Source organism: Plectropomus leopardus, chromosome 11 (assembly GCF_026936395.1).
Source record: "Plectropomus leopardus strain MGB_pleo_1.0 chromosome 11, ASM2693639v1, whole genome shotgun sequence".
NCBI lineage: Eukaryota > Metazoa > Chordata > Actinopteri > Perciformes > Serranidae > Plectropomus > Plectropomus leopardus.
Window position 1 is genome coordinate 9,837,368 of NC_142186.1, and position 23,873 is coordinate 9,861,240.

Here is a 23,873-nt window from a genome sequence, read left to right on the forward strand (position 1 = left end):
CTAAGACTTCTTTCTGGATCATGGCCTATGATAAAAGAGAAACAACCAAGTCATAAACATTGTTTTGACAAAGTCATAGTAACCTTTTAAGTGGAGCAGTGATGTATGTATGACAAATATCTCTCTCTCCTTTTGGGCTCACTTCCTCAAAGAACAAAAGTTGGTTGCATTCTCTTCAAAAACAGTCATATTTGCATCTTTTCTTCATCTATGTTCACATTTGATACATGAGTTGCAAATCTGCCAGAAGGAAATCACGCTGAGGAATTCATTGGAGCAAATAATGAGAGACGATTATGCTGGTGTTGCTGCTACAGATACATTTTTTGTGAGTAATTCCATCTAAAATTGTAAGAATTCATAGAGTAAACTTCTGCACAGCACACGGTGTTGAACTAGCATTTGCTTTGCACCCGGAGACCGCAGCCTCCATAGCTCTCCGGCCTCCGAATCAGATAAGTGTCACCGTGCATTGGGTTGAAAATCCATACTTATAGGAGTTATTTTAGTGACACTGGGCCCATTGTTTTCTCTGTAATAACTATGCAGCTGTGACAACAGGCCACTGTTTCAGCCAATATTAGCATGCAGATTCTCTGGTGTAGTGCTACACCATTTCTGCACAGTACAGTGTGGATATTGTTTCCGAGGCAGGAATGCACTGGATGTCCTCCGCTGTGGGAGCGGGCTCACTTAATGGATAGCTGTCAAAGTGGATGTTAGAGAAGCAGCTGTATATCCATCTCACTGGAACTAATATGCAGGAACATAGCTTTTGCATGGATTAACTGCAAAATGGGCTATGATAATGTAGGGAGATGCAACTGTTGCAAAGGTGGTGCAGCATTAAAATGTCAAGGAGATTTCTGCTTAATTCAGTGTTGTTTTAATTGCAAAATTGTGTAAAACCACTATAAATTGCATTACTGTAAGAAATTAATTTGTGCAAGTATTCTAATGTATTGTGCGCCAGTCAAGTTAAGTTGCACCTGCAACATTATTGTTTTGACTAAAAAAAATCTGCACCCAGGAAAAATAAAAGATGGTAAAAGTGCCCTCAGAGACAAAACTGCACTAACCCTAACCCAAACCTTAATGTCTTCAATCTCATCTTCAGTTCTACCTTTTTGTCTTAGGCAGGTAAGGTTTGTCCAAGATAAAAAATTTAAAATCTGCTGGTCTGCAGCAGGAAGGGCACGGCCTCGTCAAAAGAGCCCATTGTGCTGCTGCGGTTTTGTTGTGTGCCATGCAGGCCCAAGCCCATAGATGACCCTTGTTGTTTCTGCGCAGGCCTGGGTGAGGCAGATGCGAACCAGAACAATGGCTGCATCTCGGAGAAGCCGGCGGTGACTGACTCCACGGGCGCTGAGGGCCCCCGCCATCCCTGGACCCCCGCCAGCACAGCTGACCCTGACGCCGCCACACCACGCCCCCACCTGGCCCGCCTCTTCTCCCGAGATGCCCCGGGCCGAGAGGACAACACCTTCAAAGACCGACCCTCCGAATCGGACGAGTTGCAGACCATCCAGGAGCACAGCGGAGCGGCTTCAGAGTGCGGGTCGGAGAGCCCCGAACAGGACCTAGAATAGGCTAGCTTTTTTTTTGTCCCTCCCTCCCTCTCTTTTCTCTTTTTCCCTCCTCTCGTTTTTTCGCTCTCTCATTTAAGAGAGAGACAAGAAACCCCACAGTTGACAAATATACTACCAACCACTACTACAAGCATGGCATCTGCAAGCAGCTCTGCACAGGCTGCCTTCGGGCTGGGCCGGAGGAAGAAGAACCCCGGCCTCCTGGATCAGATTGGAAAGTTCTTTGGAGGAGACAAGAAGAGGAAGAGCAAGGTGAGGAAGCAGGGAAAATCGAGGTGAAACTCGACCCCTCTTATGTCTCCGTTCACTCTGCTGATTCTCTCCCAGAACCACTTTTTAACTTCTTTAACAGTTCTTGTAAGAATTTGTTGCAACATATTTGTCATATAGATTTGTCTTGGTTTTACTGTTGTTCTATGGTGAACCGAAGTCTGACATTGTCCTGTGATTCACATCAAGTGGTTATGACTCGACACTGGATAATGACTTTGGGTGGGGTTTGTTTTATTTTTTATTACAAAGAGCTGTGATTTTTGACTCACATAAGGATACATTTCTATATTTTATCTGTTCTCCTTTCTTTTATTTGAATGGTACTGACATTAGTAGCATTTTTCTCTTCAAAGTTAATATATCTGTTGTAGATGTGATATGGTGGAATTGTTTGCTGCCGTTGTTCATTAGAACATAAAACTGCAGTAAAGACCAGCCGTGTTTCAGTTCAGGTATTTCCCTAAATGATGATGATAATGATGTAAGCGATGGAGAAATTTGGGTCGTACCATTTAGATATAAAGATGGTACACTTATGGATTTGTTGAGGCATTAGAGTTCTTTGTAGAGAGTTAGTCTCTTTGATGTCTCTGTCTCTGGGGTCATGTTTTAGCATTGGTGCCACGGGGAGGTACTTTACTATTGTTTGCACGGTACAGCAGTCAGCTAAGTCACTTTCAAAGTTAATGATCACATTATGCTATAAATGATCAAAGAGATATACGTTGTATATTTACATATAATAAGATTAGAGTAGGAGCATATTATTGTCTCCTGTATGGGAATATATACAAAAGTCTGCTGTCTATAAAGTCACAACAGGCTTATCTTATCCTGCAGGCAAGTGATTATGATTATGAGGCATTTGAGCCTGCATTGCTTTTTAATTACTTTGGGCTTTGGTGTTGTCAGGGTAGCATAATTTTGACCATTAGTGAATATGAAAACCTTGCTGATTAGATCTACTTTTCCAAAAAGGAAAGTTTCTCTCCTTGCTGTGGTAATTAAAGTTCCATTTCTACTTCTGGCACCAGTTTTTCCATTAGTTTAGAGAGACTGGGATGCACTTCCAGTCATGGTGGGCTGCTTGGCACAGCTGCAACAGCCATTTAGGACCACAGCTCTGGTGGTTCCACTTCTCTTTCACTCAATGGGCCGTGCACTCTGTGATGCCCTCTGGAGGTGGAATGTCGGCTCCGGCACCAAATGGGGTGGATATATTGAGATCACAACTGCTCCTAAGTGTTGGTTATCCTGACAACACGACTGCAAAATGCTGAAGCTACAACCCAAAGCCTTGTGTAATGCTAACATAGAGGGGAAATGAAACTGTATGATCCATCCTGCTCATTTTGACTGTTGTCTTAAAACATGGCCATTACAGATGACGGTTTGAAAGGAGGTCCACGTCACAGGGAGCTAAATCCTGTGGACAAAACTATCCTTTTGATTTTCAGCTTTTCTAACCCTGCAGGGTGCTAATCAGCAGGTTTGACAAGGTAATTGCAGAAAAATCACTTAACAGCATGAATATATGCATTCCTCCCACGCCTTAGTCAACTATGAAAAGGTGTTCACCGTCAGAAAAAAAAAAGATTTTATTTATAAACTGTATGCTTAAAACAATCTTTGCTTTAGCCTGTACAGCTGATCAAATATTATTTTGCTTTTGTAAAATGTTACTCATGAAATATTCAGGGAAAGATGTCAATAGAACAAAATTGTGAAGCTTTCATTCCACATTAGGCTAGTGACTCATTTGCTGAAAATTTTGTTTTACTTTATGCCATAAAATTTGTACATTGCTCTCCACATTGATGACAGGTTTACTTAAAAAAGTTGTACAAATATATATATATTTATGTATTCACCAAGGGTTTGCCTTCAAATGATGAGCGTCCGTGTCTCAAGTGAACGACCGACAGGTTCGCCCCACCTTCGTTGCCTCTAGCAAAAGATCAACCTGCACTAACTTTCTGCTGCCAACTTATTTTTCCAGCAAGAGTTCAGCATGAAGACAGATATTTTTGTGCGTAGTTTCTGATCCACCCTGCCTGTCTGTGCAAACAGATTCTCCACAGATTCTCTTAATGAATACTTTGACTTCTAGGCTGCAGTACTTTTGGGCAAAATTTGTGTCAGTGTTTTCTGTCAGATCTAAATATGCATGCTGATTTTAGTAACTAATTGTTTAAATATGTGGCAGGTGTGGAGGCTTTCACAAACTAATTCATTGTCCTTTGTCTGATATATTTGCAAACTTTTTAATCCAAGCCCAAGTCTGAGCTTTGAGAAAGGTTAAGCCGGCACAAGAGAGATAAGTTTTGAGATGATGCCAAAAACTCCAGTCTCTAGACTCAGAAAATCTGCATTTGAATGGATGCTGAAACGGATGTTTGATCATTTCAAATTACAGGGATAATGTTGTGCTAATTGGAGGGAAAATTAACTTTGCATGAACATCAGCTATTCGAGCAGAAATGTAGACTCATAAAGACGAGAGAATATTTTTAATTTGCATAGTAATTTGTTGAAAGGCAGACTGAATAAGTCATTTAATGCAACGCAGCAGTGATTATGTATGAATCATGCTTTAGCAGAACAGTCAAAACCAAAAGTCATGTGATGCTGTTCTCTAACCCCAGTGTCTTGGATGAAGAGGGGGTGTCAGCGGTCCACCCTTCCTTCACATCAGTCTGCTCACCTCAGGTTCACGTGTCTTTGACCCAGTGAGAGTTTGAACCAGCAGCGGATCGGTGCTGATCCCTGTTTTGTAACGCCTTCAACTTTGCAGTGGATAACCGTTTGTATCTGTTGTGAACTGTTGTGACCGGTGACCTGTTCCTAACCTGATCCTGTTATAAGCTTTTTGGATTATTGCTTAATTAAAAACTCTTTAACAACACCCTCAGCGCACTCTTTGTTTTGTTTAATGTCTCTCCTTTTTGGTTCTTCTTCTGTTGTAAAAGTTCCATAAATTGTTTTAACTGCTCTGCTAACAGCTGGTAACACCCATTTGTTATTGCTCTAATTGCGAAGTGGTGTTGCAGTCCATCTTTCTGAGATTGGCCCCAAGCGACAACTAAAAGAGACCCAACATAGGATAGCATTTATTCAGCGAGCTTGGTGCAGTCTCAAGCCTTTAAAGATTATAGACTTTAAGACAAATTAATATATTCCAGAGTTCTTTCAACCAATCACATCAACATACTGCAAAACAAAAAGGATTATCTGGTCTAATGGAAAGCAGACCTACTGTTTATCACTGATAGTTCTAAGTAATGGATGACTTGCTTGAGTTGTTTGTGTGAGCCTAAAGATTAAATGGCAAGAAAGGAATATCAAACACCTTTCACTCTTTCACTCACAGTCTTCTAAAAGGGCAAAGCTTTGTAATCAATGTGAGCCGATTGTTCATGTTTCCTGAAGACATGCGGGAATGGAAATTCATTTATTTAGACTCAGATCATAGAGCGATATCGCCACATTTGAACAGCAGCATGTTCGTGATTACTTCTCCAACAAAAGGCAACAGAGTTCAGCTCTGAAATTCAGTCAATATATACTCCTTTACTTTTCGCTTTAATATGTAAAAATGTGTATTTGTATTCACGGTTTCTTGGTAGAATGGACAAAGAAAAACCCTGGCACAGGACATTATTTCACAATAAAAACAAATACTGTCTAGAATTTTGGATAGACTTGCTATTGAATGTATTTTGAAAACGACCTGCAAATGACTGATACTGCAAAATTAACAACAGGCCTGCATTATCAGTCAAGAAGACAAATGCAAATTCTGTGCATGCACTCTTGCAAATATTGCTCATGCATTTTATTTGAAGGGTTGGGTTAAGTGCTGTGTAGAAAATGCATTTAACCTAATTATACTTTAGGGAGTGTAAATAAATTATTTATCATGTTTATTTATCTACTTTTTAAAGCAAGACACTCCCCAGTAATATAGGTGTTAAATTTCTTTCCCTTGACAAAGAAAAAAATCCAATAGCCTCCCCACAAAATTTCTAAGTATGTAGTACCTTAAAATAATACAAATAATTTTGCTGTCCAATAAATTCAAACCTTAAAAACAACTGAAGTGGATTTATCAACTGTAGGGCCACTGTACTATTGCAAAAAGAGAATTACCCTCCCTTCACCCCCTTCATTTTCCTACAGTCCCTAAGTAGTCCCTTTTCTGGCAGCATGCACAGATAATGGCTTGATTAGCCTCCTTTTGTTTGGTACTTGATCTTCTGAGGCTCAAGACCTGATTGCCTTCCGAGGGGAATAGCGAGCTGCAGCTGCTATGTTTGTGTATCTCCACCGTCAGACCAAGTATTGTGTTTGCCTGCCAGATCGATTGGCCTATTGCTCCCTCTGTTCATGAATCTGAAAGTGTGTAACAAGTAAAAAAAAGAAAAAAGCAGCCTCAGGAGTTGAATGCAGTTATTCCCCCTTTCTTCTGGTTGTGTAAGGACACACAATAGGGGTCAGATGGGGTAATTGTGATGAAATGAATGAGTGCTGTTTCCTCTCATTCACGGCTGCAGGGTAGATACCTGATTTCTTGGAAATACGTTGCAGGTATCTCAACACGATTCTTCATGAATGTTACATGCAAGTTTCTGATGTGTTCAGAGTGAAGCTTGTTGAAATTATTATTTTTTTATGTCAATCTATGAAGACTTATGAGGAAGAATTTCCAAACCTTTCCCTCTACTCAGGATGAATTATTAAGCATCATCCATAATGACACAGGCCGTGAACTCAACCTCAGAGGAGGTAGTTGTGTTTGTTAACCTGTACTTAGTGATAAGCTACAGGGTACAAATACCATGTAGCTCAATCTGTGTCCTGAATCCTGATTTCTCACTTTCTTCACTTTGCCTACCTCATATTATGCCTGTGGGGCATAATTTTCTTTGCTACTTCTTTCCAAAGTCCAAAGTTATTGTTATCTGTGAGCAGTCAAACCACAACTGTGTCATCAACAAAAATGATGATGGTGTTGGAGCCAGAAATAGCTATACAGTTGTTAGTGTACAGTGCAGCAGTGGGCTCAAAACACAGCCCTGGGGTGCTCCAGTAATAAGGATGAGCATATAAGAGGTGTTTCGGCCCTCTCTCACCACCTGGAGTCTGTATTACAAGAAGTAAAGGATCCACATGCACAGTGAGGTGTTAAATGCCAGCTGCCTGAGCTTTGTTATGAGCCTGAAGGGAATTATAGTGTTAAACACTGAGCTGTAGTCAGGGAACAGCAATCTTGCTTTCTTGTCCAGGTGAGAAAGGGAGGATGTGGATGTGTGCATGTCTTATGGTTGTGACTATAGGCAAACTGTAGTGGGTCCACTGTGCTGGTTAGTAAGAAACTAATATAATCCTTACCAACTGTTAAAAGCAATTCATCAATACAGAGATGAGTGCCACTGGGCAGGCATGGTGGTCTTGTTTTCTTGGGGACAGGAATAATGGTGGACTTCTTGAAGCACTCAGGTATGACAGACTCAACCTGGGACACTGAGCTTAAAGGTGCTGGTAACCTGACTTTTAGATATTCAAATGACTGGATGGACTACCAATATTTTAGATATTCATGGTCCCCATAGGATGAATCAAAAGTTTGACATTTGTTATTTGTTTTGTTTGACATTGTTTGACATTTTTAATTGAAATTTCTCAAAAACTGTTGTATGGATGCCATGAAAGTTGTTGCATTTATGTACCCCACAGTATCAATTGTAATAACTTAAATAATCCCCTTACTTTTCCTGTTATGCACCATCAGGTCAATTTTTTATTTGTCTAGAACACTGGTTCATGACAACTTAACTGCAATCAATGACATTTCATCACCCTCAGCAGTAATTTGTGTTTATTGCTAAAAAGAAATGCAAGAATGCTAACATGGTCAACACCGTGCCATTATACCTGCTGAACATCAGTAGGTTAGACTCATTGTTGTAAGCATGTGGCCATGCTAGCGTAAGCATGTAGCTCAATATGCTGCTGTCTTTAACTACCATGTAAAAGAGATGTTAGCATGGCTGTACAGTGATATTGATAGTCTTTTCGGACTCTTGTCAAAAAACTAAACAAAACAAGCAAACACAGATTAAATAAATAATAATTTTATCTCCCTGAATGCTTAACTACTACTTTAAATAAAGTTTTATGTCCTTTTTTTCTAGTCTGGATCCTAAAATACACAAACTATAACTTAACCTATCGCCACTTTGGAAAATCCAGGAATTCATTTTTTTCTTTCTTCTGCATTTATATTTCTTGAAATAATCATTAAAAGAAGAAGTTTAAAGTTGGCACAAACAGTGGGACTGAAGAAAATGAAAAGTGTACCAACTACAGAAAATCAAATTTCAACAAATCCAAAGGAAAGGTGTCACAATATTGGACATACTGATTATATATGCTATACGAATTGCACACTGGTAAATGAGCTGTGTCCCTCTGCATTTTCTTTTCTCTCTCTCAAACACACACACACACACCTTTGAACTGCTTCATAAATCAAAAAGGGATCACTGATTGCAACCTCCACACTTCAGTCGTGTCTTTTCAAAGACACGACTGAAGTTCAAGAAGAAAGTTCAAGAAGAAGTTTGAAATGCTGAACAGTGGAGGCATAATGTCCTCATCGTTTATCAAAACAACTTCTAATTTAGAAAACTTCTTTTAATAAGTGGGAGAATGTCTAAGTGTCACAGCTCAAGATTTTAAAGTCTCCATCATCATTAACAGCATGCCAGGAGCTAATGGAAATCTCATTTGCATTTGGATGCATGCAATGATCCATTCTCACGAGAGCAGTAAAGAAATTTACTGTCATTTTTTATCCTCCTCAAATGTAAAATAAAGACAAAGTTTTTTAAAGCAGGGGTAGAGATGAGAAGAGAAAACAACCAAATACAGAGCAGAGACTCATTTACATCAAAGGGACAGCTGCCTGAACTTGAGATTGTACCAGCAGAATTCATACAGCTTTATTTGTAGTCCCATTTCCTTTCCCATCTCTTTCCTTTTCTTGTCTCCTTTCTCCAAACAATGGCACCACAGCTGCCACTAAGGCGACTCTATTTTCTCCCCTCTCTTTCATTACCATGATTTACATCATGGCAGAAACAGACATGCAAGAACACACACAAAGACATACACTTATTCAGGAGGACATCATTAAGGGGTCACTATTTGAGCACAGAGCTGGAAAACACATGATGACATCAACAACAGAGAGGTTGGATGTACTCCTTTTCAAATGGTTGGAATTGTGATTTTAATACACACTGTACATTTGATGGATTAGGATTTTTTCCCCCCTAAATGGAACAAAAATTCATTCTATAAAAGCCATGATTGTCCGTCTAGATGTCCATTTGGGTGGATTGTGCCCTGGGCGGAAACTTTCCTTTTTCTGTGTCTTTCCTAGACTGTATTGATCTAATTGTTAGTTGGTCCATTTTCCAAATCCCCCCATAAAAGACAGTTCAGGTGAGGTATAATCAAACACCACATCATATTGTGCAAATGGTGGTGGTGGTAAAAGTTCCCCCTCTTTTGGTTACCTTGAGGTTCTTTGATGTGTGATAATGGATGTGAATCATCAACAGCTCGCCCTCCCCCTCCATCCATCTGACACACACTGATGTGAACACACACATTTCCCGGTAACATTAATGGGGTCAGTGAAAGGGATGAATGAGGTAACATTAACTGAAAAGACTGGACATACTGAGTAGGTGGGAGTGAGGTTGTTTTTTTTTTCCTGCCGTGGGCTGCAGGTTGTTGATGGTGGTTGGTATTAGAAAAATTATACTTTTCACCTTTAATGCATTTGTGCTGTTTGCATAATTTAAAGTGGGAACAGAAAACTTTTCAACTCCCCCAGTCATGCTATGACTGTTAGTGCCAAAGTCATAAATTGGCATGTCCATGCACAGCATTTGGTTTGTTATCTTCCATAAATGCACATACAACACTTCATATGATAGCTTAGAAACAACAACAAAGCTCCACACAAATTATGTAAATTTCCATAGGTTAGGTGTAGGCAAGTAAAGTTACTTATGTTAGGGTTACCAAAGGAAACATGGTAACGGTGTACCTTAAAAAACACCATTTCATAACATTTCACAACACCTGTCTCCAACACTTCTTCTTGAATCTTTACTAGGGTTGCAAAGGGGTTGAAAATTCAGGTAAATTTCCAGAAACATTACATGGGAAGTTAAGCTGGGGAATTTTGGGAACTTCCCATTGGAATTATTGGAATTTATGGGAATTACAAAACTGAAGGTTGGCTAGTTCGGGAAAATATATTTTAGCATAATCTTGACTAAAAAAAACAGATTTCATGCGTAACACTAATATCTATGCTATTCTTCAATCACATGCACATAGCACACTGCTTACTGCCGGGGTACTAATGCCATGCCCCCTGCATGCACTATCCATTCCTCCATCACATGCACAGATGATTTCTAGAACACTGGACTACTGAGGTCACAGTTTTGAGCCTTAAAGAATTTTTTTGCACTTTGCAATATGGTGCTGCATTTTTGTGGCATTCTTCTCATATGTCGTTTCACAATAAAGTATTTAAACATATACAAAGACGTTCCTTGAACATTAGCTTGTGTTAAATGCCTCCACACATTGGATGGCGCACATGGCATTTTTCTGTTGAATAAGGTAACAACAGCTTGTAAAAATACTGGCATGAACAGATATATAAATAGTTAGACCAGTCAAACACATGGAATGGTCTTCAAAGTATTTTACAATTGATGTACAGAAAAACATCTTGCAGGAGGCAGAAAAAGCAGCATCACATTTGAGGTTGCAAACATCATAATAAGATAGCATCTTAAATGGTCAATGAAATGGTATTAGCTATACCTTACATGTAGCATCTAACTTATCAGCTAGCTATCTACTGTATGAATACATTGTCATCAAATATATTTACCCCATAATATCATCAAAACTTACTTCACTATGTAGTCAACTTGCTCAAAGGTGTGCCTTCCATAGTCTTATGCTCTGGGCTCAAAAATTTGGCCTCAGTAGTCCAGGGTTCTAGAAATCATCTGTCCATGTGATAGAGGAATGCACAGAGCATGTAAGGGGCATGGCTTCAATACCCCTACAGTAAGCAGTGGGTTATGTGCATGTGATTGAATAGCATAGATATTCTCAAGTGTACTTGCATGAAATCTGGTTGTTTTAGTAAAGATTATGCTAAAATATATTTTCCCCAGCTGTATTTGAATTCCCTGTTCAGGGCCAACCTTAAATTTTGTAAATTCTGCCACTGTCCCAAAGCAACTTATCCTCATGAAACAGTTTGTATGATATCTTATAGGAGGGTTTGTCATACCTAACGAATTAGTGCCCCAGAAATTACATTATGTACTTAATATAAAGTTGTGTATGTTAGGTTTGGGAGAAGAAAAAATTTACCTTAAAATAACTCAAAGTCAACTTGGTTTTACATGGCTCCGAATATCAATCCTCTGGAGGAAAGTCCTGTGTTTGCTTGACTTATCCACCACCCCAACCTGCTTCCTTACACAGAGTTATGTTTTTTGTACTACTTCCTTCTCCTTTCTTCTTCTTCTTTCTGTGGGCACATTTGCCACGCAATTGCAGCCTTCGTGATTATGTAAGTTATACACAAATTACTGGCTCATGATGACATGGGTTATATACAATCTGTGCAATACTATTTGAAGTAATATGTATGAACAGTACATTAGAACAGCCTGTTTTCCTCAGAGCCGAGCAACTACTGTTTCCACTGTTACTTTGATTTTTCTGCCATCCACCATTTCTGCCCCTGGGGATAGCAAATGCAACTTGGACTAGCTACTGATAACTATTGCAGAAAACACACGTGCTACCTTCATCAAGCTTTTATTTTCAAGGCAAATAATACCCAGTGGCAGACATATTGCATCAAATTGAATTGCGTAGTGAGTGCCAATAGCCTCATAGGGATTCGATCAAAATGCAGACGTAATTATTCTATAGCTATTTTATTGTGCATGCAACATTTACTTAATAATATTAAGTTAAAGCAAAAAATAAATAAAAATAAAAAAAATAAACATGTGTTGCCACTTTAACAGAGGATTAGTTTTAGTGCACCAGTGTTTTTACTCTGGCCTAAAAGTCAAAGGATATCGACCTGTTAAACACTCATTTACACATACTCTTTGTAGAATCTGACTTTTAAGTACTTGGCTGCATTGATTTGTCCTTTGGGATGGTAATTAGTCTCCTTTGTTGGGAACAAACCATTGACAAGAAAATACTGACATCCTCTCTGCTCATTTGCTCTTTTTTTTTATTTGTTTTTAATAGCCCTTGTCCAAAGGTTGTTGAAAGGTTGGGATAAGGGTCAATGGGGCAGGAGTCATCGGAAACTTGAGGCTGCTGTTAATGCTCCTGATTGAGTGAATATTTTTTTTACATATATACAGGGTTCTTGCACCTCATCTGATACTTCTGACTATGTGGCATGACTTTTTAAGGGTAAAAATGTTCTCACCTTAAAACAGTGGCTTAAGTGGCGACAAAAACGACCACAGAGGTGATGAATGAGAGTTAAAACTGCCAGTCCTCAGTGGAAACATGTACCCAAGTTTCAGAGAAGTCTTTTGTAATTATTACTAATTTTATATATTATATACTATATACTAATATTACTAATATTTCAGGTAAGTAAACCTGTTTATGCTACATCTTTGAGCTTCCAGTGTATCCCATCAGCCAACACTTTTGGTGCTATTTGGCAACACGGGAAAGTACAGTGTGTTTGGAAATTGTCAACAATTTCATGAAAAGTGAATCATTTTGTTATTTGTTGTTCTCATCATTCAACAGGTAAGTAGAACAAGTAAAAGAACAACCTGCACCAATTTTGTATTATTTGAAGTAGTCATTCATATAACTACAGGGGGTATTTTAACCTTTTTTGTTGAGAATTTAAGTGTGATCTTAAACTATCAATCTTACATTTGCTATTAAAGATTTTGACAAAATCCCTGGGAAACTGTATTTTAGCATGTAATTCTTAAGATTTTAAGGCAAATAAGTTTTTGTTCTGTGCATAAGCATGCATTTATTAAACATGTTGGTCTGTTGTTTCCATTTTTTTTTCTTCCTAGGGATCTTTCCGAGGTGCTCTGTCTCCAGGCCCTCAGAAATCCTCTGCCACTTCCCCACGTAAGCGCGGAGCAGAGAACGCTGTGGTCCATTTCTTCCGCACGATCGTGAGTAACAGCAATAATACACTATACCTTTGATGCACTCATAGTACAGGAGTCTGCATTAGCAGTGCTGCCACTATCCCTGTCTCTTCCAACTTTCCCTCCATGTTTGTCTCTTTGCTTCTCTATTACTCTCTCTGATCTCTCACACTCTGTTAAATCTCTGTACTTTCTATGATTAACTCTTCTTCAGGTGTCCCCCGCCCCTCCCAAGTCTAGGGTGAGTCTGCTTTCTGTTGCTGCTTCTGATGTTGCAATTTACACATGAAATACAAAAATAGTAGAGTATTTAGTATTTTTAGTATTTTTAATACTGACAGTTAATATATGTTTGGGTTTTTTTTGTTTTTTTTGGTAGAGACAGCCAGACTGTAAATCACTGAATCTCCAGGATAAACAAATTCAAATTTGTAAAGTTTTATGACACAAACATATAAAATTGTTATCTTATATAAAACAGTGAAATCTCTCACTATACACTTAATGCTTTTGAAACAGATTAGATAAAGGACTTTCCCTAGGACTAATTATGATCACATAGGGAGTGGATTGAATTTGCACTATATGCATAAAAAGCGCACAAAAAAGCGCACAAAGTTTGACAAATGCATACACAGCAAATTCAACCATTTAACCAGACTTCATAAAAAAATTTAAAATCTTTGACTGGTAGTGTATTTTCTATATGCTGTTTATCTTTGTTACTACTGAATGTCACTAAATTTGTGCTCTTTCCAATGTGAGCATCTGCCTCGCTGCTCTCGCCTTCCCCCCACATATCTGCTCCTCTTCCCTCTTTTCCTCATCTGCTCCTGCCCCCCTGTGACCCTGTGACTTTCCCCCTTGGACGGACCTTCCTTCCTTCCCATCCTGCCTTTGTGCTGAGTAAGACAAACATTTCTATTTGCCCCCTCTCCCTTTTACCTCTTGTCTTTGTCTCTTGTTTCTCTACACATCCAGTGGAGAGGACTAGCAGCCAAGATAGGCCTGGTAGGTGGTTTTTTTAAAAAAAAAACAACTGTAAATTAAACCGAGGGGGCAAGTGAGGTCATCCTCTTAAATGGCCTTCGATTATGACCCCTGTGGCTCCATCAACCACTTAGCTGTTGTAATCAGTCCACACATCAGCGATAACGCCCTCATTTCCTTAAGTCCATTTCAAGATACATCATACCCATTTTGTGGCTGTGCAGCCTGACTTATCCATATCATGTGTGTATCTTATATATTCATGATAACACAGGCATTATTCTGCTCTTCACAGGCCTATTTCATTTCAAAAATTCCTCTGTGGCTGGCTGCAGTGAGGCTGCCTTCTGCTTCATTTGACAAGATTATCAGCACTTAATTTAGGGCTCTCATGCATATGTGCGCGAGTGTGTGTGTGCGCAGACAAAGACTCTCCTAAGGGACTGTATGAACATTATTTGGGAGGGATAGGTGGTGGAAGGGTATTTTATTATTGACTGAAGTTGTGAAATATGAATTTTCTTAGGAGAACCAAAAAGATTCTTTTACTTTTTTTTTTCTTGTTCTGACTTTATACTTTTTTCAGCCTTCCTTTGCCATACACAGTGGTTATTGATGAAAAGAAAGTTACAAAAAATGCTAAATTCAACTTACAACATGCTTTATAAGGGTGCACTATGTCATATGCAGAGTTCAATGGCCTTGTCTCTGTATCTGAGTTTTTAGTAAAGTACCATGGAAATATCATGGTTTGGGTATTTTTCAGAGGTTAGGACTGGAGTCACATGACTTTGATTTGAGTTTGACTCAAGCCACAAATTTGACAGATTCAGACATATAACTTTGTGGTGGTTCACAAAAAAACCAACTGCAGCATGCAAAATTTCTGGGTCAAAAATTACAGAGATGCAACAACTTTTAACATCTAATTTCACTTGATATATGAAGTTGCACAAAGAATGGTAAATCGAGGCTAATATTTACATAGCTAGCGAGCTCATGTTTAGCTAACATTAGCTGAACTGCTAAGGATGTTTTTTACAAACTTGTTTTAACAAATAAATGCAAATTTCAAAATACATACATGATTTTTGTAAATGTAATATTGGCATTAAACTTGCTTGAGAATGTGACTTGTTTAGGACTGGAATCTAAAAGTTTAGGACTTGGAACTCAGCTTGGGATTTGTCGGTCTTGACTTGGGATTTGAATGTAAAGACTTGAGACTTACTTGTGACTTGCAAAACAATGACTTGGTCCCAAACTTTTTTTATAAAGGCAAAGATAAGGGTCAGCCCCTGTCGCCACTCTAATAATTTTCATACAGTCCCAAAGTGTATTTCTAAGGAAATCAGCCTTTAAAGCAGTTAGTTCATGCAAGTCAGATGTTATAGTAATTTCCAAAATGAAATATGGTTCATTGAATCCTGCATGAGGAAGTGAATAAATCAGAGTATTACCAAATACCATTAGGCACAACAGAAAACAAGCTGTTTAAGCACTGATTATAATTCGTCAAACTGACAATCCCTATTGGTTTCAACAAAATGTGCAAGCAGAAAACTTTTACTTTTCATATCAAACTTTGCTGCTCTGTAGCTTTTCTGACTCATGCATAATTCACACAAAATGCCTCGATGAAAGAACTTCAACACAAAGTAGGGCAAAATGTAATTGCACCGTAGTCGCTACCTAGTTTTACTCCTATATTTTGGGCTTTTGTTGAGCACTCTGATCTATCAGTCCAAGCACCACCCAGAGAAGGAGGGTTTACGTATTCTCTTGTGATCTCTCCTTAATCTCTGAAATTTGAATCTGGGGCAGTCTATAAAAGGGACAGCCATGTCTCAATCCCCTGCCAAACATCTCCACGATTCTTTTGACCCACTGACTTCTCTCCTCCCTCTGGCAGGGTGACCAGAAGTCACAGTCTGCTAAAGCCAAGAAGGCCAGTGCAGGGGACGGCAAAGGCACCCTGACTAGGATCTTCAAAATGGTAAAAACTGCTTGAAGAACACTTTCCGAGTCCTTTCCTAGTGCCTTCTCTATACAACTTCTCGTTCCTTGAGTCAAAATCGTATATAAAAGGGAATATTTCCCTGATGACTTTCTTACCCCCTCTTTTTTTTTCCGGCTCAGTGATGATATCAGCAGCAGAGTGAGTAACTGATTCGTGATGGAAGGATACTTGAGTTTAACTCACTCCGTATTTGTTCAACATTGATATGCTTAGAAGACATCCTAATCTCATTACTAGTGCAGCAGCAGCAGCAGAATGATAAGAGGCTTTTAAAGACAAGATTGATCACAGTGCATGCTATAAGCATTATGCTGGCACTGATATAATCATGGCAGAGATGGCAGATCCACTTTTGATAAGGGCCCAGCAGGGCCATGGCTTATAACTGCTTAATGGGGAGGGGCTGTTTGCTTATGCGCAATATGTATCATTATGATGCAATACCATCAATCACTTGTCAAGTACGACTGGCTCCTTTAGGTGCTTTGGAGGACTCAGTGCACACAAATATTGGCAGAGTATAGAAATGATCATTCAGCACACTATACAGTTCCTGAAAAAGCTATCATTCAATGGCCAGTAATGCATAAGATTTAGGATTAATATCTAAAGATTTATCTAAAAGATATTGCTACAATTACTTGTAGTGTGCATAATAAAGCATTTAATAAGAGATTGTACATATTTTAAAAAAACACTTGTTTATCATACTCTGTTATTGATTTATGATTAACCTATCATAACCTAACCTAAAATATATTTAAATATGTTTGCTATAAACAATTATTTTATAATACACCTGCTTTGACTGTTATCACTCTATTGAATGGACATCATTAGTGGTTATCAGCCTCACAGATAGCCTAAGGATTAAAAGGGATTATCAGCCGATTAAATGGCCTATTAGGTAACAAAGAATAAAAAGCAGCAGTCCACTTGAGATGTTGAGTTGATGAGTGGATCAAACAAACACGTGTCTTTCAGCCACAAGGCAGCTGTTCATCTCCTGTGTGAAACCAAAAATGTGCCGTATTTTGACTTACATATGTAAATTAGTCATGTGATGTTATGTGACTTTACATTACACAAAAAATTTAACAACAAACACAAGACCTCACCCGGGAGACTGCTGTTCTCCTCCCTTGTTAAATCAAAAGTCAACACTGATTCACTGTAACTGACTTGTAACTTCATGTCACGTCACTTAATGTTGCGTAACAAATTTAACAACAAATACAGGACATTCACCCAAGAGACAGTCGTGCCTGTCTCATGTGAAACCAAAAGTCAGTGTTAACTTATTTTTACCGACATTCTAAAGTTAAATTACGTCATGTTACATAAAAAACATACTTATTTCAGCCCAAATCACGGTCTTTTTTCTAAGCCTAAGTTACATGACATTATATTACATAAAAAACATACTTATTTCAACCCAAACCACTGTCTTTTTTCTGAACCTAACCATGTAGTTTTTGCACCTAAACCTAACAAAACTAAGAGTAAAACCTAAAATACATGCAACCATTTTAATGTTCTGATAATTACCTTCTGAACCTACTGATAAGTGTAGCATGTCTCTCCTAACCCATATGTAGCTGATAACCACTGATAATGCCTATTCAATCAAGAGATAATATTCAAAAGGGGTATATTAGCAATGACCCTAATAGATATGTGAGACCAAAACTGAGCAAAAAGTAGTATGAGTATTAGACTTACATTTATCAGGTGTCTAGACACAAGACTTAATATATATATGTGTGTTTGTTCAAGGTGTAAATAGGCAACATAAAAAAAAACCAATGGTTTAAATGTAGTCTTTTAAAAATGTTTCCTTTAAAGCATAAACAAACTGTTAGCCTAATACACAGACAGGTTTAAAACTGTTCACGAATGTGCTTGAAACTGCTGAAGACAAATGTATGACAACTAAGGTTGCACTGATAAAAATTTAAAGACATTATATAGCCTACTCTGCTATAATACATTTATTAAGTGTTTATGGGGTTTACAGAGAAAAATTTCAGATTTTTCAAGTTAAGGTCTTGGAAAGTCTTGTCATGGCACTGTTAATGCTAGCTTCTTATTTTAGCTTATGAGCACATCATCAAAAGAAAGTAAAAATAAATTGGCAAGCAGTTCCAATTAGCAAGTCAAAGTTTAAACACAATGTTAGTCAGACATGGTAAAACAATGGGTTCTGGGTTTAAAATATGTATGTAGGCTACTTGTGTGGGTGAGACAGTGACCTATAAGTCAGAAATTAATTATACAAAATAGTTTTAGAAAAATCTGCACTGAAGTTCCTCTAACAGGTTGATAACCCCATTTTGCTCACTACAAAGCTTCTAAACATAAAATGTCAAAAGCATTCTGGGCACAGATGGAAGTTAAAACTTTGCGCTCCTGGTATGACTCAGTGAACAGAGGTTTTCACACTCCCACACGCTACAACATTCAATTTCATACAGTGTAGCCGTCACCCAACTTTTCAGATTAAAAATATTCCTCAACACTTAGTTCAGACTACCATATTCACGGCCGCTTGACTTTCCAGAGAAGCTTCTTATGAGTTGATTTGTTTTCATATGTCATGAAAAGGAGTGTTGACTTTAATGCTCTGTCAGGTTTTCCCTGTCAGGTTTTAATTAGCCAGCCTCTGTCACTGTAGGCTGCCTTAGATTTCTTAGTTTGGCAATTACTGATGCTGGAAAGGAATCCAAATTTCCCCTGGGCTGCATCCTCATCTGTAGTGGCTAAACTGTTGTCACTAAGCTAAGAGAGTAAACAGCTCCAGAGATGAAGGAACTCCTGGGACGCTAGATTTAAATTTCTCACACGGCTAATTAGCATTGACTCAGTGTCTTTACACAATCGCTATCCTTTTCCTCCACACATAAAGGGGCTTCCCACTCTAAATGGAAGTGAGCATAAAGCCATATTAACTTTTTAATTACTGTTTTGTACTTTGTTTCTATGTGTTTCCCTGCTTTCATTTCAGATTTTGCTGTATATTGAGCTTTTTTCTTTAGTGACAGATAATGAATTTCATCTGAAATGACTCTGACAACAACAAAAGCTCAGTACCCAGCTTTTGTTTTATGAGGAGGTATTAAAAGCTTCTCATAATATGGATAATCTTCCTAAACAATCCATAAAGATTTGTTTCATTTGTATAATTTTTATGCCTCTGAGAATCGTTTTCTCTTCCCACTTTTTCATCAGAATGGAGTGGGATGGATAAAGTCTGATATAGTCTCAGAGACGACTTGGCGATAAACACAGGATGTCTAATCTGAAACTTTAGGGACATAAAGCAAATGGAAAACTGGGAGGTTTCGCCTTTGGCTACAAATAAAACACATTTGTTAGATCTGTGAAGCAATACATAATTACCTGTGGAACCCTGATTTCCTGTTCAGCTGTCCAACTATTCCTTTCTTTAATTTACGGACAATACAATAGGAACTTACTCCTGCATGACCATTATTTTTCTTGAGATAAAAAAAAAAAACATGCTTGCAAAATGATAGCTGATAACATCAGCAATGTATGGAAGCCAATTTCTGTCTAAAAAAAAGCAAATAGGAAAAAAAAGAATGCAAAAAATAATTTGGGCAAACTCAAATGATTCTAGTTCAAAATCAAGATGTGCTATGTCAACATTATGACTTATTAAGCCAAAAAGTTGAAATACTGGGCAATAGTTATGAGATGAGTAAAGAGATAGCTTTTTTAGCTTAGATTATTTGTCAAAATTATAACTTAATCAGAATTATGAGATTTTCCAGTTTTCCAGTAATACTCGTCCAGTGCAAATAGGGCTTTAGTATCTTACAGTTTCTGTTGTCTCATAATGTTTTATACTTTCTTTTAAGTTTGACCTAGGAAGACAAAATTGTCAATCATTATCTTATCATTTTGACTTACTTTCTCATCATTTGAATCAAGCAATACAAAATATTGTTTTACTATGTTGATTATTTTTATCTTCATCATTTGTAACTTTTCATTGAATTACTTTGGGGTGGCTGTGGCTCAGTCCACTTATTAGGAGATCGATGATTCAGTCCCCAGCTCCTCCAGTGTGCATGTCGAAGTGCCCTTGGGTAAGATACTGACCCCCAATCATATATAGTCTTGGTCACCAGTGTTTGAATGGGTGAATGTGACATGTAGTGAAAAGGCGCTTTGAGTGGTCGCAAGAAAAATGCAAGTCCATTTACCATTTTTGTTGTTTTCTATCAGTTTCCATAGCTATGCATCATTGCAGGCCAGAAAAAGTGCCCACAAACGTACTAACCTGCTTGTTTTTCACATTGAAGTTCTACTCTTGGTCTTAGCCCTGGTGTCATTATTCAGTAAGAGAACTTAAAGCAGCTACGAAGCTTGAAAGTTAGCTCATTGCATACAGCTCTCAGGCTTCATGATAGTGCTGGGAAAGCCTGATACGATGCTCTCTCTGTTCTTCCAAAAGAACCTCTAAGATTATTTTTTTTAACACAGGATGTGAAAAGTTAGTCTGACAGCTATCATTGATGATTCACAATGGGCTTTGCTGAAGACTACAGCTTTCTGGTGACAACCTACCTATTATTGTTACCTATTACTGAACATGCTTTTTGCTTAAGTGCTGACACTTTCTACTGAGGTGAAAATTCTCATCAAAGACTGAGTAAAATAACTGAAAGGCCAGACTCCAAAAAAACCCAGAGTAGTCCTTTAATGCTGAACCAGACCTGAGGCTGTCTCCACATACTCATCAGATGTCATGTCTTCAACACAGGGAAGCAGGAGTGCTTCTCCAGCCAAACGCTGAAGGCCCTCTCCAACACCTCTTCCAACAGGACGAGGGCAGGCGTTCAAGATCGCGGGACTAAAGTGGGGAAAAAGAGGAAGAAAAGGAGGAAATCTTGTCACCCCCTTAAACTCACCTTTCCCTCCACTTCTGATAACACTCTAACGTATGCTAAATCCCTCATCTACCCTATTACCTCCCTGCTCCTTTGGCTGGTAGATAGCGACACAATCTGTTGCCCCCAACCCCCCCTGCATGCATTGTGCTGAGTCTGTGCAGTCATCATCTTTAGTGTGAACTTTTTTGCTGAACCCCGAAGCCGCTCACATGTGCAGCCCAAATGACCCCCTGCAATGGCTCTCTATCGTGCTTGAGTTTCTGTGGACGTCTTCGATTGTTCCTCTAACAAAAGGGTGGCAAAACTGAAGCATGCCTGGAGCAGTTGAGGGATTACGGCCGGTGCGAGTCCGACTGACTTGACCGTCATTGCCGATTGCAGATGGAATGAAAAGACCGGGATGTTTCTGTTTTTTTTTTGTAAAAAGAGCTGTTTTCTGTCTCGTCACACTGTCTTTGTATTTCCCTTGAACCTTCTCTGTGAACTCAAACTTGTGTTTAACAGATTTTATATTCTTACGAGAGCCATTTGGTCAAAGTGTGTTTTCATTCATCCTTTGTGTCTTAGATGTAGTTAAGTGTCCTGTCATAAATGTGATGTTGATCTTTGTTTGTCATTAGGGCCTAAGGCTGGCTGTGGGTTTTGTGGTATAAATATAATTTCTAAACCCTCTAAATCATAATCACTGAAAAACTGTTTCTAATTTATTTCTTTTTCAGTCCACAAGATAATGGTAAACACTAATTCTCCTTTCCATATATGAAGTAAATAATTTCATAGTGCACTGTTTTCCACTTTTAAAAGCTGCCAGAATCTGAATCTGAAGCTGATGTTGGTGCTGCAGCATGATGCCAGATTCAGACCCTTTCCTCTTTGCTTTAGTGTAGTCTAGGTCTCTCCTTTGTCTCTGCTGTTTCTATCTCATGCACAGCACACATATTGTAAATTAAATTCACAAAAATCCTCGCTCCACAACACGCAACTTTCCCCCTGACTACCAAAAACAATGTGCTGTGTTTCCTTCTTGTGGATAATTATAAAAAACACAATTTCAAAAAGGTGCTCTGTAACTAATTGTGGTGACACACTGTAAAAGGGTTTCTTGGGAATGTGTAACTTTTCAGAAAATACAAAAGCTCAGCACTACCATATGTGCTGTTCAAAACAAACATCTTCCACATGTTACAAGAAAGCGTGTTTGTCTCTCCCACTGTTTGTGTGTGCTTGAGCCTTGTGGGTGCTGTGTGATCTTCTGAATGGACCCTGTGGGTGAATGTAAAGATCCTCTTCATTATGTGTAATAAAACATGACCAGCCACTTAACTGAGAATAAAAAATAAAAATTATAAAACCAACTCTACTCTACATGTTGTGTAGTGTGTTGTTTTTTGTTTTTTTTTTGGTTTTTTTGGCATGGCAACAACTCATAGAGCTGAAGTGATGTTATTGGGTCAGATCACAGCAAATGTACAACAGTTTCTTTCACAAAGCCAGAATTCATGATTCATTTGGTATTCATCATCCATGCTGAGCTTCCTGAGCTACTGATGACTGGAGTGGCTGGAGCACCATTCAGGCTTGAGAACAATCCCCCAGAGTATGCGTTTTAATGTCATGTTGAGATTACAAAAGGTACACAGGTACAAAGGCTAGCTGTGAATGAAACACACAGAAAGAAATTATTTTTACCCAATGTTTCATAACAAAGCATTTTTAATTTCCTTTAAATTAACATATTTTAAATGACAAAAGAAGAACTCAGGAGACTGATAAATTACACAGAGTACTGAATAAAAACTTGATCAAAGAGAATCTCAGCTAGCGGGTCCCTGATAGGGTCTGGGGGCCCTGGCACCCTGGCTTAGCAGACTTGACGATTATGCCCCTCTGTTGCTGCTGACCCCACTAAGACTCTCATCCTGAAGTAATCCAGGATCCAATCTGCGATGCTGTGTAGCACATAGTGTTTGGTCATGGTTGTGTGGACCAGTTTGTGGGGGATGAGCCATCCACATTGGCCAGGTCTAACCACACCACTGTGAGGTCTCCCTTGTTTTCTCGGAATTCTGTCACCACTCCAGTGTATTCTAGACACCCTGGCACTCCAGAGATCCCTCCTTTTTGCACCAATGTGTCTATGTAGCTGTTGCTGGAGAGGAAGTCAGCCAGTCGCCTTGCTACTAAGCTGAAGAAGATGTTTCCTTCCACGCTCAGCATCTAGACTATTCTGTTGTGCCACCTGTCCTCTCCTCCATACGACTCATAGGATCTTCCAGAGTTGCTTGAGTAGCTTGAGTTGCTTGAGTAGCGAAGGACAGTTCATGTAGACTTTTCTGCCCTCGGATGCCAACCTCCCTCAGGATGCTTGCAGTAGATCCAGCAATGAAACCTCTACAGCCAACCTTGACTAGGCGCACATCAACCTTCCATCCCCTCCCTTCATCTTCAACGCATCCTTTATAGTGGAATTGTCAGTTCCACTATAAAGACACGCTGACAGATATTTGACCAGAGGACCAGATCTGGTTACAGGTTACTAGTCTCTGGCCTAGGTTCACGCTCATGGCCCAATCTCTGGCTGCATTTAGTGGGGAAGAGTCAGGAGGTGTGAGGATGGCTCCTGGTTTCTGTCCTTCGTGGATGAAAAATGGCAGGTGTGGGGCTTTCTTCTGGTTCTCAGGAGGCATGGCATTGATAGCTGTTTTTCTGCCCTCCAGTACATTGGCCAGGTACCTTAATACTTGGTTATGTTGCCAGGTGTATCTTCCCTGTGCTAGGCTGATCTTACATCCAACCAGTATAAGTTTCAAGG

The 23,873-nt window shown here is 38.9% G+C and overlaps 2 protein-coding genes across 6 annotated transcripts in view; both read left to right on the top strand.

Annotated features, from left to right (window-relative positions):
- Window positions 1–1,711, top strand: part of LOC121945207 (myelin basic protein-like) — a 60,006-nt gene extending 58,295 nt beyond the window's left edge. The window contains exon 4 of the mRNA XM_042489268.2: window positions 1,291–1,711. Coding sequence (XP_042345202.1) covers window positions 1,291–1,589 — 299 coding nt within the window. The 3' untranslated portion in view covers window positions 1,590–1,711. The remainder of the gene's footprint in view (window positions 1–1,290) is intronic.
- On the top strand, window positions 1,582–22,426 carry LOC121945208 (myelin basic protein-like). Of its 5 annotated transcripts, XM_042489270.2 has the most exons (7): window positions 1,582–1,841; window positions 13,052–13,156; window positions 13,347–13,373; window positions 14,114–14,143; window positions 16,035–16,118; window positions 16,262–16,280; window positions 20,932–22,426. In XM_042489270.2, exons 1-6 carry the CDS (start codon window positions 1,722–1,724, stop codon window positions 16,262–16,264), a joined length of 369 nt encoding a protein of 122 aa, XP_042345204.1. In that variant the 5' UTR covers window positions 1,582–1,721; the 3' UTR covers window positions 16,265–16,280; window positions 20,932–22,426. The 5 variants fall into 5 exon arrangements, with proteins under 5 accessions (XP_042345204.1, XP_042345203.1, XP_087940118.1 ...); XM_042489269.2 differs by lacking the exon at window positions 16,262–16,280; XM_088083992.1 differs by lacking the exon at window positions 14,114–14,143 and having other exon boundaries at window positions 16,044–16,118.
- The last annotated feature ends 1,447 nt before the right edge of the window (window positions 22,427–23,873 follow it).

Coding starts and splice junctions, on each gene's coding strand:
- LOC121945208 (XM_042489269.2), top strand. CDS start 1,722: ATGGCATCTGCAAGCAGCTCTGCACAGGCTGCCTTCGGGCTGGGCCGG. Junction 1,842..13,051: donor ACAAGAAGAGGAAGAGCAAG/GTGAGGAAGCAG, acceptor TTTTCTTCCTAG/GGATCTTTCCGAGGTGCTCT. Junction 14,144..16,034: donor TAGCAGCCAAGATAGGCCTG/GTAGGTGGTTTT, acceptor TCCCTCTGGCAG/GGTGACCAGAAGTCACAGTC.